At 46.1% G+C, this 17,424-nt stretch overlaps 1 protein-coding gene and 1 long non-coding RNA gene across 4 annotated transcripts in view; one reads left to right on the top strand and one right to left on the bottom strand.

The window, feature by feature from the left end:
- The first annotated feature begins 1,416 nt into the window (after positions 1 to 1,416).
- Positions 1,417 to 17,424, top strand: part of SREBF2 (sterol regulatory element binding transcription factor 2) — a 64,539-nt gene continuing 48,531 nt past the window's right edge. For 2 of the 3 annotated variants that reach the window (XM_045872415.3, XM_064590546.1), the window contains exon 1: positions 1,418 to 1,693. In XM_045872415.3, the coding sequence (XP_045728371.3) occupies positions 1,606 to 1,693 (88 nt within the window). In that variant the 5' untranslated portion in view covers positions 1,418 to 1,605. Of the gene's footprint in view, positions 1,694 to 17,424 lie in introns of all 3 variants that reach the window. The other variant, XM_064590545.1, reaches the window with a different exon arrangement.
- On the bottom strand, positions 13,734 to 16,225 carry LOC135364378 (uncharacterized). Its single transcript, XR_010411301.1, has 3 exons — positions 16,089 to 16,225; positions 15,330 to 15,421; positions 13,734 to 13,918 (listed from the first exon to the last, which is right to left on the bottom strand). It is a non-coding gene; the product is annotated as an uncharacterized LOC135364378 (long non-coding RNA).

Here is a 17,424-nt window from a genome sequence, read left to right as displayed (position 1 = left end):
GATTCTTAAGAATTTTAGGTTTCATCTTAAATGTCTCAATTCCTTTGTTAGTTGCATCACACCCAGTACTTTCCCTTGATTACTTGTACCGTTGTCTGCTTTTTACCTTTGTTTAATGTCTGTTCTTTTCACTACTGGAAGCTCAGAGGGCAGGAATTGCCTCTTTTTTGCCTGTCAGAGATGTTCAATAAATACTTCAAATGAATGTGCAAATGATTTCATTTAATCTTCAAAACTCTGAGAGGGCATTATTTTCCCTGCATTTTAGAGATTTTAAAACAGGTTTAGAGCAGTTACTCAGGCAGCCGGAGGTCACACTGCGTAAGTGGATCCATGTCTGGCTCCATGTGGCCTGTGTGCTCTCTCTTAGGAAACATACTTTCCCTTTTTAACAATATATTGTGAAAGTCGTTGTCAATAGACAGACATTTATGTACCTAATCTTTAATGATGCCATGGCATCACATTGTGTGTATGGTAATTTGTCATTCCACTCCTTTATTGGGCTTCCCAATTTGTCCCAGTTACGGAGGACTTTGTGGTGAACGTCTCTGAACTTCCATATTTGTGCACTTGTTCGAGCGCTCATACTTTTATTCTATAGGATAAATTCCTATTAGTCTGCACATTTGTTTACATCGTGACCAGTCGCAAGATGGGGCAAGGAGGTGCTTGAAGGAGTGGGTATCTGCGGGCGGGATGCGCGTCAGAATCATTGCGGCACTGTGAAAATGCTCCTGCCCGGGTCACACACACCCCAGGAGGCCTGTGGTGGTCTCGGGCACTAGCATTGCTTTTAAAAAGTGCAGGCTGTTCTGAGGTACCCTGGGTGAGGACCGTCGGAGTTGGCGCGTGGTTGCGACAGGTGCAAAGGCGGAGAGGTTGTAAAATGCACTCCGCCCTCGGGACAGTTCGCGGCCCGCGCCGAGCCTCCATTTCTGCCTTTGTGAGGGGCTTGCAAGGAACGCGACTTGAATGATCCAGATTCCTCCGGGCCCCAGTGTTGGGGGGCCAGGTTTGATTCTACCCGCTCTCCCAGGCAGGCCACGCGGGGGAGCAGCTGGGAAGATGACGTAATGTGCTCACAGCTCGCTCCGGGGGCGACCAGCAAGCGGGGGCGGAGAGTGTTAACCCTTCAACCCCCAGCCGGTGGATGGAATAGCTTGGAGAGGCCGACCCAACGGAAAAAGGAGCGGCGCCTTTAAGCCTGGGGAGGAAGGTTGGGCTGAGGACCCGGAGGCCTCTCTTCGCATTCGCTAAGAGCCCGCAAGGGGTGGGGCCTCGATATGCAAATCCAAGCTGCTGATCGATGACGCGCCATCACCCCACGCGCCGCTTCGCGCGCTGATTGGCCACGAAGAGCCTGGTCCCATTGACAACAAACAAGGGGGCGCGCGGCCTGAGGGCGGGGCCGCCGGGGGCGCGGGTTGGGGCGGGGGAATCCCGCCCCGCCCCTCCCGCGCGGCGCAAACATGGCGGAAGCTGGCACCGGCCGGTGAGGCGGTACCGGGAGGAGGCTGTCGGGTGTCATGGGCGGTGGCGGCGGCACCGCCCCCGCGTCTCCCTGAGCGGGACGGTAGGGGGGCCTTCGCGCCGAGCCGGGCGATGGACGAGAGCGGCGAGCTGGGCGGTCTGGAGACCATGGAGACCCTCACAGAGCTGGGCGACGAGCTGACCCTGGGGGACATCGATGGTGAGTGGTGGGTGGGTGGGTGGGAGTGCGGGGGCGCGCGGGGAGGAAGGGGTTACGGCAGCGCGCGGGTGCGCGTGCGCCCACCCCCCGCAGCCCTGGTTAGCGCGGGAAGAATCAGCACGCGCGGTCGGCCCCGCGGAACCCATCCCTTTAAGCGCTGCGGTTCTGCGGCGCCGCGTGTCCGGAAGCGGAGCGGGGGTCCCGGGGCCGGAGCGCGGAGCCGGGGGCGTCGCAAGTGTCCTGCGGGAGCGGCCGCCGCCTGCCTCGCGCGCCTACACGAGCCGCCCGGGTCCCGCTCTCGCGTCGCTCACGGCTCCGCATCGCACCTGTCACTCCCCGCCCGGCTGCGGAGGCGGCTTTGGGGTCACCGAAACGGGGTCCCCAGGCTCTGCGCTCTCATATCTGGTCTTCCCGGGGTTGACCGGCGGCCGGGTCTCCCGGCGCCCAGGGAAACTTTGGGCAGGGAGCGGCTGCAGAAGCAAGTTGCTGATGAAGCGAGCGGTGGCGGCGGAGTGTGGACGCTTCTCTCGGGAATGGAGACCCGGGCGCTCCTGCTGTCGCGTTGCAAAGGGATTTGAGCAGCGAGAATTTTGAGTTGTGGCCCTTCGGGGACAGGCTGGGGAGCGGGTAGCCTTTGTTCCGGCGACCTTAACAGCGGAGTGGAAGAGCTGGTAGGAGCCCAGGGATTCTGTCTTGCAGTGTTCTCATTTTGTGACCATGGGAATCCCAAGTTTGGAGAGGGTCAGCCCCTTGCCCAAGGTCAACCAGCTGGTTACAGAGCCCATTTCCTGGGCTAGTGTTTGTGTCACTATATCAGGCTTTCACCTGACCCTTGGGGGTGAGGAGTCCAATGAACAGGTTAATAACCATAATAGTAACTCTCAGGAGTTGGGCTCTTCTGATGTTCTAGTCCCCAAATTCTTTACATTGTTTCACTTACTTCTCACTACAGTCCCATGGGAGACGGAGGCCAGATGTTTGCTTGTTTAAGGTCACTCACCTTAAATTGCCCAGAACCCATGCTCTTAAGCACTAATTCAAGTGCATTGTGCTCTTGAGTTTATAAAGTGCAATCATGTCCAGGCTTTCATTACGGTCTTGTAGGCAGAAAGGGCGGCTCCATCCCCATTGTACAGATGAAGACACTGAGGCAGCAGAAGATTCTCTTCTAGAGGAAAAGATAAGTGGCAGCAGCTAATTGAAAAGGATCTCTTTCTCATTTTGCTTCTGTGACGTTTAACCCCTTGGCTTGTCCTTGCCTTCTGTTTTTGGTCATCCTGGCAGTGAGCTAAGACCCTTAATTGAAGCCCCAGGTCTAACCACAGATTTTCCACTAAGTGCTCCTAAATACAGAGATGTGTTAACAAATGGAGAAGAAAGGTTCCTGGAACTTAACAAGGGCAGCTAACATGTTTTGAGCATTTATGTGGCAGGCACCGTGTTAAGCACTCATACACATTAATGTTCTCAATCCTTAACAGTTTCATCAAGTAGATAACGTCTGTTATACTACTCTCATCTCCGTTTGTAGATCCTGAAACAGAGGTTCAAGGTGGTTCATTAACTTACCCAAGGTTACCTAGCCAGTAAGAAGTAAGTCTGAGGCTGCCTATCAGCCAGCTCACAAGAAGAAATTCATGTGCATTTTGCCTTCTCATTCCATAACTGATTCTTATTTATCTTAATTTGTAATGTGTTAAATTTCCTACTGGTTAAGTATTAGCCTTTCCCCTGTAGATTTCTGAGTAAAATATACATTCTGGAAACTACCATAGTGGTTTAATGGCTTCACAGGTCCCCATACCAGATTTGGGAAAAAATAACTCCCTGTCTTCAATTGGTCAACAAGCATTTAAGTGCCAGCTCTGGTTTCTGAGCTGTAGGGAACATGAAAGATAGGAAAGAGAATTCTTGGCCTCATGGAACTTAAGATGAATAACAATAAAACTGTAATGCTGAGTACAGAATAGCTTAGAATAGGACAACAGAGCATCCTGGAGTGGAACAAGGCCCTGGAGATCAACTAACACAACAGGTTTCTTTGTTGGCCTTACAGTATGTTTCTTTTAAAAAACAAACAAAAAACACTTTGAGCCAACTTTTAAAAATGTGGCTATTTCATGTAAAAATCCTGACTTGGGCATCCCTTGAAAAAGAAACACGGATCTCACTTCCAGGAGGCCTCCCTTGCCTACCCAGTCTAAATTAGTCTGGAGCTATTTTATTTTCTTAGTTGCTCAGTTGTTTTATTTAATAGTTGCTCAGAGTAGTAAGTGAAAGTCAAAATTGAAGGAGCTTGGTAAAGCCTGCCATACCAGGAAGACCACTCCAAGGAGGTAGCCTTTGACCGGGATCTTGGAGCACAAGAAGGGTTGGGTAGGCTGAAGGCAAGTGGTCTGCAGTTACAAACATCCCTGTATCCTTACACGTCCATTCCCCCTCCAGAATGTCAGCTCCATGAGGGCCAGGTCCTTTTCTTTCCTTCATGTTGTATTTCTTGCACTTAGAACTAAATATTTGTGGAATGCCTGAATGAATCCAGTGACCTTGGGCTGGGCAGGATTCTAAGTTGTAATAGACACAGCCCCTAGGGTTGGGTTAGATCAGTTGCTTCTAGGAGCCAGTAAGGTAAGGAAGAAGAGACTGAGTGTGAATACATATACTTACTTTGTGTGTGTGATGGGGGCTGGTACTTGCAACCTGGAGCTCTCATGCCTGCCTCCAGGAAGTCTAGGTGGGCAAGAATGCTTCACTGGGCAATATCATTCTTGCTATAATCCATGAGTGCCCTTCGAGGATGTGAGTCCAAGGAGGCCACATCCATCCATTTATTCAGCACATCTTAGGTGGCTTCTCAGTACCCCTATGATGGACAGAGTGCGGAGGATAGCTTTGAACAAGACATACACAGCAAACAGAAGCTGAACAAATAACTGAAATGAACACTTCTGGCAGGACACATGAAGAAAATAAAATGGACCCATGTTATATTTTAAAGATTTTATTTATTTATTTGACAGAGAAAGACACAGCGAGAGAGGGAACACAAACGGGGAGTGGGAGAGGGAGAAGCAGACTCCCTGCCGAGCAGGGAGCCCGATGCGGGACTCGATCCTGGGACTCCAGGATCATGACCTGAGCCGAAGGCAGTCGCTTAACCAACTGAGCCACCCAGGCGCCCTGGACCCATGTTATAGAGAATGACCAGGGCAGACTAATTTAGACTGGGTAGGCAAGGGAGGCCTCTTGGAAGTGAGATCTGTTGTCTCTTTTTCAAGGGATGCCCAAGTCAGGATTTTTACGTGAAATAGCCACATTTTTAAATGTTGCTTCAAAGTGGTTTTTGTTTGTTTTTTTTTTTAAAGAAACATGCTGTAAGGCCAACAAAGAAACCTGTTGTGTTAGTTGATCTCCAGAGCCTTGTTCCACTCCAGGATGCTCTTTTGTCCCAGGCCCCCAGGCCCCTGGTGATAGAATGTTTAGAGCACTTTCTTTTGTGGCAGATAGCTGTGTTATGAAAAAGTGCCTCATGTATTGTGATAAACCAGGTCTTCTGGAAAGGCAGAAAGGTGAGATATTTTTCCACTGGGATCAGGAAAGGCGCAGGGACGGAGGTGTCCTTCTCATGAGACCCAGAAGGGTGGGTGGCAGAATCAGCATGACAAGCACATGGCAGAGGAGGATCAAGCTGCCTTGGAGATAAAAGATTACTAATGAGTTCTTGGACTCTATGGTGTGTGTGTGAGGAAACGTTAGAAGATAAGGTCTGAAAGGTGAGTTGGAGCCAAACTGGAAAGTCTTCATACCTAATGCACATGTTTTGTGGAATGTAGAGGGAACTGCTGAGGATTTTTAAGTAGAGTGATGGCACGTTAGTCACAGATTTTAAGAAAATTTAAGTGTGGTGATGGGCAAGGAAGATTGGAGTCAGGGAGCCCAGTTAGGAGGGAACTGTGGGCATCATCCGGGTGTGGGATGATGATACTAAGAGGGTGATGGGGTTGGGATAGGAAGTGGCCATCGTGCAAGATGGTGGACATAACAGGATGGGGCCTCAGCGGAAGGCCTCACCCTGAAGGCAGAGCAGAGGTGGAATTCTAAGATCCCATCATAGCTTTGATCCTGGGGCACTGGGCAAGTTCAGAAGCCAGCAGGAAGAGCTGGTTTGGGGGGATGATAAACATTTGTCTTCAACTGGGCAGAAATTGAGGTGCTGGTGGCTGTGGGGGGAGGGGTGTCATTCACTAGGAAATCAGAGGCCAGTACTGGGGAGAAGGTCAAAACTGGGGATGGAGATTGAGGAGTAGTCACTGGAGTTGAGGCTAGAAGTGAGAGAAGATAGAACTGGGAGGTCAGATCATTTGAGGAAAGTGTAATAAAAACTAAGGGAAGGAGAGCTTTTTAAAGAGTGGGTTGGTGGATGATGGGAATAGTGGTGCAGAGGACAGCAAGGATGACAAGGCCATGAAACGAGTCATGGGATTTGGCAATTAGGAGGTCGACATTTGACAGAGCAGTCAGATGAAGGGGTCCAAGTCTAGATAAGCCAGAAAGAAGTCAGGACTGAGTGGGTGATGGCAAGTAGAAGCAGCTGTTTTCTTTGGAGAAGGTTGAAGAAACTTTTCAGTGAGCTCATTTACTTTCTGTTACAAATTCTGTGGATTTGCCCTATTCTGAACACTTCACCTAAATGGAATCATACAATATGTGCTTCCTTCACTTAGCATAGTGTTGAGGTTCATCTGTGTTGTAGCATAGTGTTTCCTTGTGTGGAGACATCATGTTTTATTTATCCATGAATCGGTTGATAGACATCTAGGTTGTTTCCACTTCTTGGCTGTTATAAATGAAGCAGCCAAGAACATTTGTGTACAAGCTTTTGTTTGGGTGGAGGTTTTCATTTCTCTGGGGTTTGTATTTTTCCTCGGACTTATAATAGCACCAGTTATTCACTTGCTTACTTTCCATGTTCTGGCAATGAATTCAGCCCTAATTCTTGTCACAGAAACTCTCAATAGGGTGGTAGTTGCTTTTATCCGCCTTGTTGCCATCTCTTCTGAAGCCCTCCCTCTTTTTGCCCCATCTGCTGTTTGTCTAGCTCTGCTGTCCCACACTTGTGGGATTACTTTAGCCATTACACTGGGGGGGGGGGGGGTGATGTTGAAGCCCCTGTTCCCTAGTTTTTGTTTTTTTTACTCCCTAGTTTTGATGGAGCACATCCTCTGGTAGCTTCCTGAGAAAGAGTACATTAGAGGTAAATTTAGGGTGGGGGGGCCTTGTCTGTCTTAAAATATCTTTATTCTAACCTCATGCCAATTTGATAGTTTGGGTGAGTTTAGAATTTTAGGTTGGACATAATTTTATATCAGAAGTTTGAAGGCATTGCCTAATTGTCTTCTAGCTTCTGGTAGTTGAGAAATGAGGTATCATTTGATTCCTGATCCTTTTGTGCCACCTGTTTGCACTTCTGGAAGTTTGTAGGCTCTTTATCCTTGGTGTTCTGAATTCCATGGTGATATACACTGATGTGACCGAACTGTCAGTCACTGTACCTACTTGGGGGGCTCTGGAGGGCTCACTCTGTCAGACACCTGCATTCATGCACTCCTCCTGCTGGTAGCCCACCCCAAGCCCCAGCCTGCGGAGGAACTTCCAAGTTCCTGAGCCTTTGGGTAGCACTGCCTGGTCCTCTGCTGTCTTTCTCCCTGCAGTCAGCTCCGTCTTTGGCAGAGACCACAACACTACCTAGCACTGAAGAGGTTCTCTGTAAAGGTGTGTCTGACAAGGATAGCACTTCAGGGTCAGGGTGTTGTGTGGGCCCACGGCCAGGTGTCCACATCCATGGGGAGTTTGGAGTGGCCAACCTGATGAGCCAGGGTTGAGTGTTGGGAGGGTGTGGCCAGCACACCACTGGGAGGCTGAGGTGCGGAGAGGGGTGGAAACCGACTACACGTTTCTCCAGTGAGTCATGTTGGGGAAACTGCTCAGTGAGGTGAAGCACAGACTTTTTACCCATGTGTAGATCTTTTTCAAGACATAAACTTTGTTTTGACACTTGAATATATATCACTGTTGCTAATGTTTGGGTAGAATGAGCTACTGTTGCTCACAGCTTATTTATTTTCTACCTGATTTTAGCTCCTGATCTCATCTAGTTCCATTTCCTAGGACATAAAGTTTTCTGGGATTGCTCAGACCACTGAACCAGTCTCCTTGGGTTTCTCCTCCTCCCCAGATCTGTTTGGCTCTGCCCTTGACAAACACTGTTCTGCATTCACACCTAGGCCTTTGGTCTAATGTTATTGAACAGTCTTTTCTGTCGTTCTCCTACTCAGCTCATGTATTGGCATTTAAAAAAATATACTTTGTGTGTTTGTCTCCACTGGATCTTTTCTTTCCTCCAATTCATAATTTAAAAAGTTCTTAACTTGATTCAAAAAGGGGTTTCTGACTATCAAATTATCTGTATCCTCTGGATTCTGTCTGAACTTTATTATTAATGTGTGCACAAATTGTTACATTTTCACATACCGGTTGCTAGGTGTTTAATAACCCGGGGTAATCCACCCGAATAGGCAGGCCCTTACATATCCATGTCCCGTGGAACATTTGCATCATTTGCAGCTTTTCGTAAACATAAATACTCTTGTTCTGAACACGTAGGAGCAAGTCACTTTGGAGTCAGTTGCTTGGTGTCTGTTTCCCAAAGAGGACTCTACATCACGAGGTGGGTTACAGCTCCTTCACACTACCAGCCGTGGCCCGTCCAGTTTGGAAACTCTCCAATGCTCTACATTACTCTAATTACTGTGCTGATTGGAAAATATTTGTATTTCTTCAAAAAGGCAATGTGTTCATATGGCGAAATAAAAACATGTGAGAGGGGACTGTGAAAAGTTGTGCTCTCAGCCCTGCCCCCATCTGCTTAGCACCCACCAGCTCCGCCTCCTCGCAAGTAATTCATTCTGTAGTTTATTTTACCTTCTTCAAAACTTCCTTAATGCAAATATAAGCAGATAGGTGTGGATTTTAATATTTGCTCCCCTTTTTATCTCCGCACAAATAGGTAGCATGCGACAAGCTTTGTTCTTCTGCACCCTGCATTTGTTTTTTTTTTACTTAACTGTGTATTAGAGATCTTTCCACTCTTCATTGCTGCATGGTTTTCCATTGCATGGATGCACGGTAACACATTCATCCGGTCCCTTTTGATGGACATTTGAGGGTGTTTCCAGTCCTGCTATTAAAGACAATGCCGGGGGCGTCTGGGTGGCTCAGTCGTTGAGCATCTGCCTTTGGCTCAGGTCATGATCCCAGGATCCTGGGATCAAGCCCCACGTTGGGCTCCCTGTTCCGCGGGAAGCCTCCTTCTCCCTCTCGCACTCCCCCTGCTTGTGTTCCCTCTCTTGCTGTGTCTCTCTCTGTCAAATAGATAAATAAAATCTTTAAAAAAAAAAAAAAGACCATGCGGGGCACCTGGGTGGCTCTGTTGGTTAAGCATCATTTCTTGAGGTCACAGGTCTTGATCTCAGGGTTTTGAGTTCAAGCTCCTAGTTGGGCTCCACGCTAGGTGTGGAGCCTACTTAAAAAAAGAAAAATCAAAAAACCCAAAACAATACTAGCTTTGTAAATTCATAATTTCACACACGTGCAGGTGTTGAGTGTGGGATAAATGATCAGAAGTGGGATGGCTGGGTCCACGTGGGGATGGGGAGACCTCATAGATGCCACAGAATCAAGTGATGTAAAACATAAAAGGAAGGGGCAGGAACTACCATTCTGTTCTGGCCCTGTGCATTTGCGGTTTTGAGAAATCCTAGGAAACTGCTGTCCACAGTGGATGTACCAATTTACACCACCACCAGTGTGTAGAAGAGGGCCTGTTTCCCCTCGGTGTCCCTGCAGAGTCCAGAACTCTGGTCCCTTTATTCTGCTTGTCTTTGCCACATGTGTGCCATTTCAGAGCTCACGCCACTCCCTCAGCCCCTGGCAATACACACATGTACTGATCCCTCTGTCTGGGCCTCCCAGTGACTCGTTGACTTTTCTGTATTCGAGACCCCTGGACAGTCCATGGCTAGTGACCAGCTTTCTGAATGATCCCCTCCCGTGCCTCAGATGTTCCCTTTGCTGGCCCAGGACCCTCGTGCTTCTGACCTCTGCCACTTTAGGTTTAATAACCCGGGGTAATCCACCCGAATAGGCAGGCTCACGCCACTTTGCTGGCCCAGGACCCTCGTATTTATGTTTACGAAAGCTGCAAATGATGCAAATGTTCCACGGGACATGGATATGTAAGGGCCTGCCTATTCGGGTGGATTACCCCGGGTTATTAAACCTAAAGTGGCAGAGGTCAGAAGCACGAGGGTCCTGGGCCAGCAAAGGGAACATCTGAGGCACTTAGGTTTCTTGGAGTGATCCTTCATCTGGTTCGCTTGCTCTCTTTACGTTTAAAATTGCTCCTTGGGGCACCTGGGTGGCTCAGGCTGTTGAGTGTCCGACTCTTGGTCTCAGCTCGGGTCTTGATCTCAGGGTTGTAGATTTGGGCTCCCAGCATGGGAGCCTACTTAAAAAAATGCTCCTTAATGTACAGCAGTTCCTTATTTTCAGCTCTGGGGACTTGAAAAATGATTTCTTGTTTTACATTGTTTTGTCTGGACTCTCTTTCATGTAGCTTCATGGTGGCAGCCCTTGCTGCCCTGAAATTTCAGTGTGTCCTCTTAGAGAAAAATTGGGGGGCTTTCCATCACTATAAATGGTGTTCTGGAAGTTGCTTCCTTTCACTGTAATTCTCTTAAGATTACTTTTCACCAAAATCGGCGGACATTTTAGGGAGTACCCTTTGTTATGAATAGCTCAGTTCTCACAATACCTACCTTTGAACTTTATTATTTTTTTTCCAAGATTTTATTTTATTTATTTGACAGAGAGAGAGCGAGAGAGGGAATACAAGCAGGGGGAGTGGGAGAGGGAGAAGCAGGCTTCTGCAGAGCAGGGAGCCCCATGCGGGGCTCGATTCCAGGACCCTGGGATCATGATCTGAGCCGAAGGCAGACGCTTAACAACTGAGCCACCCAGGCGCCCCTACCTTTGAACTTTAAAAGTCACTGGTGTTCTCTAGGAGAATGTGACTTGTCTTTTTCTTTGTTAGTTATTGACTGTCCCTGCAGTCGCCTCTACTTTTCTATCCTTCACTAGGTTTTGCAATCATTGTGGCTAGGCAGGCCTGCAGTTGAGACCTTAACATAGGGCCTGTGTTGTGCTGGGCTCTGGGTACAGCGCTGGCCAGGTAAGCAAGGACCCTGCCCTCCTGCAGTGTATATGGCCCTTTACATATGTTGTCTCCTGATGTGTTTTTGCTTTTAATCCTTCCTCCCAATTCTGTGGTACGCTACAGACAAGAAACTGAGGCCTAGATCACACAACTACTAAGTGGTAGAATGATGACCTCACTCCCAGGCATGTCTAAATCCAAACCCGTGTACTTTTCCTGTGTCTTGTGCTACATCTCTGTCTGATGTAAGTGAGCTTCCAGGTTGCAAACACAAGCTGGTGTGGTGGGCGAAGGCCAGAGAGACCCTGGATCCTCTGCTCAGGTACACACTTAGGGACATGTGTTTATCAAGAGGGGTCTGCTCTGTGCTTGTGATGAAGTTTTAGAATATAAGTGAGGTTCAGTGGGGTGGAGTCCGGAGCTGATGACTAAGAAAGAATTCTTGAGACATCTTTGGTGCAAAATGGTGGTTTATTAAAGCACAGGGACAGGACCCATGGGCAGAAAGAGCTGCTGCACCAGGGTTGTGAGGGGTAGCTGATTATATACTAGCGGTTGGGAAGAGTAAGGATTATATACTATGTATTACTACATAAAGGTAAGGATTATATACTATGTATTACTATTGTATATACTATGTATATACATAGTATTATATACTATGGGTTGGGAAAGGTAAGGAAAGGGAGGTTTCAGAAGGATTTTTGTATGTTAAAGAAGACTCACAGGATACCGGAGGCCTTGCCATTGTCAAGTTAAGGTTGTTTACCCCTCTAGTAAGGCGTTAACATTAAGATAGTTAGGAACTTCCTGGAAGAATGTCGCACGTCCCACCCAGGAGTGGGAGGTGGGGGGAGGTTGCAGGGTGTTGGCTTATGCTTTGTCTCCAGCCAGCCTTCTGTTCCCTCATCATTCCCCCTTGAACAATTTTGACCCTTAAATCTTTAAGGTTGTTGAAGGTGGAAGGTCTCATCTTCTGTAATGTCTTCCTGCTGAACAGGGGAATAGAGATGTCCCTACCTATGGGTCAGTATGGGTCAGTTGGCGAATGTTTAGAGGAGTTACAAAAGAGGGAGGCAGCTGAATCCAACACAGTCAACATACGTGAACCTCCCTGAGTAGAAAGGATCATCTGTTAGCTGGAAGTTATGGCAGTGAAGGAGTCTTTCGACGCTAGGCACGGAGACACCAGAAATGACAACATAAGGTTAATATTATAATGAGAAAGAGGAGTCTGAATAAAAGATCTTTGATAGTTGACCTTTGATAATTTTCTTGCAGTCCAGGAGTTTAAAGCAATCACTAAAGGAAAGAGATCATTTAAAGGACCAATTTGAGTATGAGAGACACAGTGAGAGAGGGAATACAAGCAGGGGGAGTGGGAGAGGGAGAAACAGGCTTCCCGCTGAGCAGGGAGCCCGATGCGGGGCTCGATCCCAGGACCTGGAATCATGACCTGAGCTGAAGGCAGACGCTTAATGACTGAGCCACCCAGGCGCCCCTACCCAGCTTTTCTTACTCCTTTTTCCATGAAACTGTTGTCATCAGTAAATCAGCTGTCATTTGCAATTTTAATAGAGGCGTCTTAAATCTGGTCAACTCAATAACCTCTGAACAGTTATGCCCTATAAAAGTACAACGGTCAGGTCCAGGCATAAGGGTAGCTGGGTTTAAGGTCTGACAGGTTTTAAGTGTTATTTCAGGCATATCTATAAGCATTGCCTGATACTTAGTAAGTCGGCCTCCCATCATCTATTGGTGGCCTTTGGTCTCTAAGACATTCTGAATCTGATGTGGAAGTCATTCCAGTCAGGGACTGTCCCAAAGTGAGCTTGGAGGCTCCTTTTACCAGGAGCACTGTTGGATGCTTAGCTAAAGCCTTTGTTTGCAATTGTACATCCATAGAGGTGGCTTCTAGGATAAATAGGACTATGAGAGACAAAACCAAGAAGCCCTTTTTATTTGAGGTAAATCATTAATATCCTAATTACAAGGAACCACTGGCAAGTGGGATTAGACTTGTCAAGAGATAAGGGCATCCCCAGGTGCATCATCCAATCCAGTCATAAAGAAAGTGGGGTCATCCATTATCTCCACAAGTCTATAGTTAACCCTATGGAGTGGGATATGCTCTGGCTTTTAGGGGATGATTTTATCATCCCAGCCACATAGAATTGGTCAAGGTGCTAGTGGAGTTATACAATTGTTGGGGATTGATCCCATTTTCCAGTTGTTCAAATAATCATATGCCCATGGGGTCCTTTATTATCCCCCAGAATAAAAAGCACAAAGATTGTCTATATGAGCTATTGAGGTAAACTTCAGAGAAATTGCCACAAGTTGTCTAACTTAAGCAAACATTTAAGGATAATCAAAACTAGGATTTAACATCTGCAGGGGTGGGTTATTGAAACATAATTTTTCTCTCTAAAATAATCCTTATTTCCAGATATAGCCAAATCAGGACTAATTTGAAAAACAAGTCCAGTTTTAACAAACTTGGCCTAATCATTTACATAAGCTCAGCAAGAATAGTGATTGATCATATAGATCTTTTTAGAATCTGCTTTGCTGGAACTTTTATAAGGAATCTCTAGGTTGAACTTTCAGTAGCCTCTCCCGGTCAGAAGCCAAGCCAAGTACTTGCCATCAGACATGCCTGCAATACCTGTAGATTTGGGCGAATTCCTCTTCACGGAGATCCCCAAAGTGTCCTGAGGTTCCCTGCACCTGCCAGGAAGTGACATTCTTTACTCACCTGGTGAGGCTGCTGGGAACGCTGTAAGCAAGGTATCAGGCCAGCAGTTCCAAGGGGCTTTATGGCTCCAGGTTTGATAAAGTCAACCTTAGTTCCTTAAAGCTGTTTGGTCACATCTGAGTCTATGCATGTCTCTCAAATAGGACATTCCAGTCAAAACCTTGGTAAAATAACCAGTGTTTCCAATGGTGTCCTGTTAGAAGGATAACAGATTCTTATATGAACTTATGCAAATGACTATGATTGCTGTGGATGAAAGAATACTTACTGAGACCTTTTTAATTTTAGAGGGTTCAGGTAGAGAGAAAAGTTAAGTGCTTTGGTTTGTTTACAAATGAGTATTTTATCACATTTCTGTAAGTCATTGATATCTTAAAAGAAAGTCTCCTTAGTCTGGAAGAGTAAACATTAGAGATCCAGCAATGTTTCAAGCAAGAGTCACAAAACTATAATCATCTTTTTAGTTCATTTAGTCCCATGTTTCTATTTGTTGTTTAATTTGAATGCAGCTTTAGTCTGGAAATTCTTACCCATTTTAGTTTTAGGATTTTAAAGATATTGAATATCTACCTGTATTTGTCCTAAAAGTCCTTTTTATGAATCTCCTTAAAGATGAAACTCATTTTGCAAGAGAGTAAGAACAATTATAAATGACAAAAAATCAGATTAGACATGGTTAAAGATCTGATGAGATGAGAGTTTACAATATAGCTGGCAAGGAAATCAGGTTATTTCATAACACTTCAATAGCCAGAATATTGAGTGATGATGCTTATTTTTTTTTTTAAGATTTTATTTATTTATTTGAGAGAGAGAGAATGAGAGACAGAGAGCATGAGAGGGAGGAGGGTCAGAGGGAGAAGCAGACTCCCTGCTGAGCAGGGAGCCTGATGTGGGACTCGATCCCGGGACTCCAGGATCATGACCTGAGCCGAAGGCAGTCGCTTAACCAACTGAGCCACCCAGGCGCCCCAATGATGCTTATATTAAAACATTAAAACTTGGGGTGGCTCAGTCGTTAGGCGTCCGCCTTCGGCTCAGGTCATGATCCCAGGGTCTTGGGATCGAGCCCCGCATCAGGCTCCCTGCTCAGAGGGAAGCCTGCTTCTCACTCTCCCACTCCCCCTGCTTGTTTTCCCTCTCTCGCTGTGTCTCTCTCTGTCAAATAAATAAATAAAATCTTAAAAAAAAAACATGAAAACTTTAGGAATTGCATATAACCTCTAGAATAGTTACAGCATTTACCCAAATGTTACCTAAGGCTTATCATTTGTTTAACAGTACTTCCGGAGTGACTTAGCATACCAAATAAAAGGCCTAATGAGTTAAAGAGACTTCATTTACAATTTAAATCTTGGGAAGTTTGTTAAAACCTTAGAAAGTTATAGCACATGCCTGAATAGGATTACAGATCATTACAAAACAAATATTTTTATTTAACCAAGATGACAATAAGAGATTTGAAGGGCAAATAAATATGTAGGGTTCTATAGTTGTTAGCAAAACTTAGCTCCTTTAATATTGAGAAGTTTTAACCAAGTGATTGAAGATGTGATGACAAAACATATAGAAACTGGTTTTCTGGACAGACAAGAGAAAATTACCTTCGTTTACATTTTCTTATCCAGAGCAGATGAACAATTCAAGAAACCTTGTCTTTTGAACAGAAGAGAATTTCAGTCTTACACCAGTGTACCTTTAAAATAAAAATAAATAAAAATAAAATAAAATCCATTCATTTCAATCTTAGTCCATCCTGACCACACCTAAAATTCCTTTCCAAAGATTTTCCATCATTCTTAATTACATTTAGCAGAATTTTGCACTCTTAGAAACCTTAGTCTCCAGTGAAGACTAAGTAGAACCAATTGTGAACTGTTACACCAGAATTCTTTTAGACGGCAAATTTGTGAATCAGTTAAGCACAAGCATGTTTACCAACAGATTTAAGTATCTTTAGTTTCTTTGCAATAAGAAGTGAAAAGGCACAACCCCTATGTCCAGTAATCAGTGATTTAGCATTTTATCCTATTTGGAAAAGTCCTAGATGTCCAACGAATTAATCCCATTTATTCAAGCAAACTTTAAAGTATCAGGTTACCAAAGACTTTGAAAGCTATCTTAACTTCTATGAAAACTTTGATGAGACAGACAGTTAAACATCATTTTAGTCATCTTTTTGCTAACAACTTGCAACAGAAATAACGAGTTTGTTTGACCTTCAGTAAACCTCTATAGAATAAGTTTCACATTTAGTGCTGATAACTTTAAAGACATGTCTATCTTAATTAAACCAACAAACTTAACTTAGTTTAAATACTGAATTATGTTCCACCTGGATCCTCCTCATTGTTAATTTTTACCTGAGACACTGGTGGGTGGTGTTAGGTCCAGGGCGTGCTCTTCATGCTCCTTGACAGTGAAGGGAAAAGGAGCCCTGGTGCCTGAGGCACCGAGGATGGTACAGAAACCAGTCATGCAGGCCGCCCCCAAGATGGTGAGAAAACAGAAGGGGGAGGAGGAGACAGAAGAGGCAAAGTGCTGCCGGAAGATGGAGAAAGAGCTCCCGGTTTTAGAGCTCATCAGCTCCAATAGAGGCGCAGATGCCCTGTTTTCCCCGCCAACAAGGGGGAGGGGTTAGGCAGTCCCTGTCGGGCCAGAGAAGACAGGGAGTTTCCCCGAAACAAAGGGAGTTTTGGCAGCTGCTACGGAATATTCCTTAAAGTCCCCCTCCCGAAGGAGACTAACCACATTTGGCTCCAGTTACAGCCATTAACCCGGGAAGTGAGTGAGGAGAAGTCCCCACATCTATTAGGAGGAACAGAGAGAGAGTCAAGAGTCCCCTTTGCTAGGAATGGCCTGTGTTTCCTCTGGCAACCTGGGTTTGGTCGGAGGAGGCCTATTTAGATAATTATCATCCAATATGTCACGAGTGGGTTTACTAGCGGACACATCAGTCAATCACATTCTGCAAAAGGCCCCTTAGGTTGGGGTCCTGATGTAGAACAATGAAGGCCTAGGTACGAGCAATGAAGTTACCCTAGGTCCATGTGCCCTATTTCCTGCAGAGATCTAACGGATAGATCCCACAGAGGCCATGCAGTGTTACAGGAGCTTAGTCCTTTCCTAAGTTTTGTAAACCAAATTGTTGCTAGTGGGTTAAAAGGCACCCCAAAGGAGAGTCCTTGGGAACCAAAGAAGCCTGCTAAGGCCATGCTCCCAGAAAAGTAAAGAAGGTCCGTTACCAAAATCCCTCCCCCTCCCCCCGATTCCCGGGTGGCATCCCGCGCAGGATAGGTCAGAGGTTCCAGGTGTCAAAAGCGACTGGAGGTGTCCCTCAACAAAAATCACTATTGATCACCATCCTGCCTTTCCGTGAAGGCATTCCTGCTGTAAAAGGCCCGTATGAGGGATGCCGGCGTCCCTCCCCTTCCCCATCGCATCCTAGGCTGCTGATGGGTGCCTGGTGAATGGACTAAGATACTGTGCCGTCCTATACCCTGAAAGTTGTGTTATTGCCCTGCCACTTTTAACCCATGGAAAACGCTAGAAAAGTTTTACAAGGAAAATTACCCAATTTAGTTAGTAGGGGAACACTGACAGAAAACAGTAAAGATTGAAATCCAGCATGGTCTAAGTGACATTCCAACACATGTAGTCTTTACAGCCAACTTCCCTAGGAAACAGTCCCTGGTTGGG

The sequence above is a fragment of the Mirounga angustirostris genome, unplaced genomic scaffold (genome assembly GCF_029215605.1).
Source record: "Mirounga angustirostris isolate CCGP_5_RB_7025 unplaced genomic scaffold, mMirAng1.0.hap1 SCAF_5, whole genome shotgun sequence".
NCBI classification, from domain to species: Eukaryota; Metazoa; Chordata; class Mammalia; order Carnivora; family Phocidae; genus Mirounga; species Mirounga angustirostris.
Note: the sequence above shows the minus strand (reverse complement) of the source record. Positions and strands in the feature narration are given on the sequence as shown.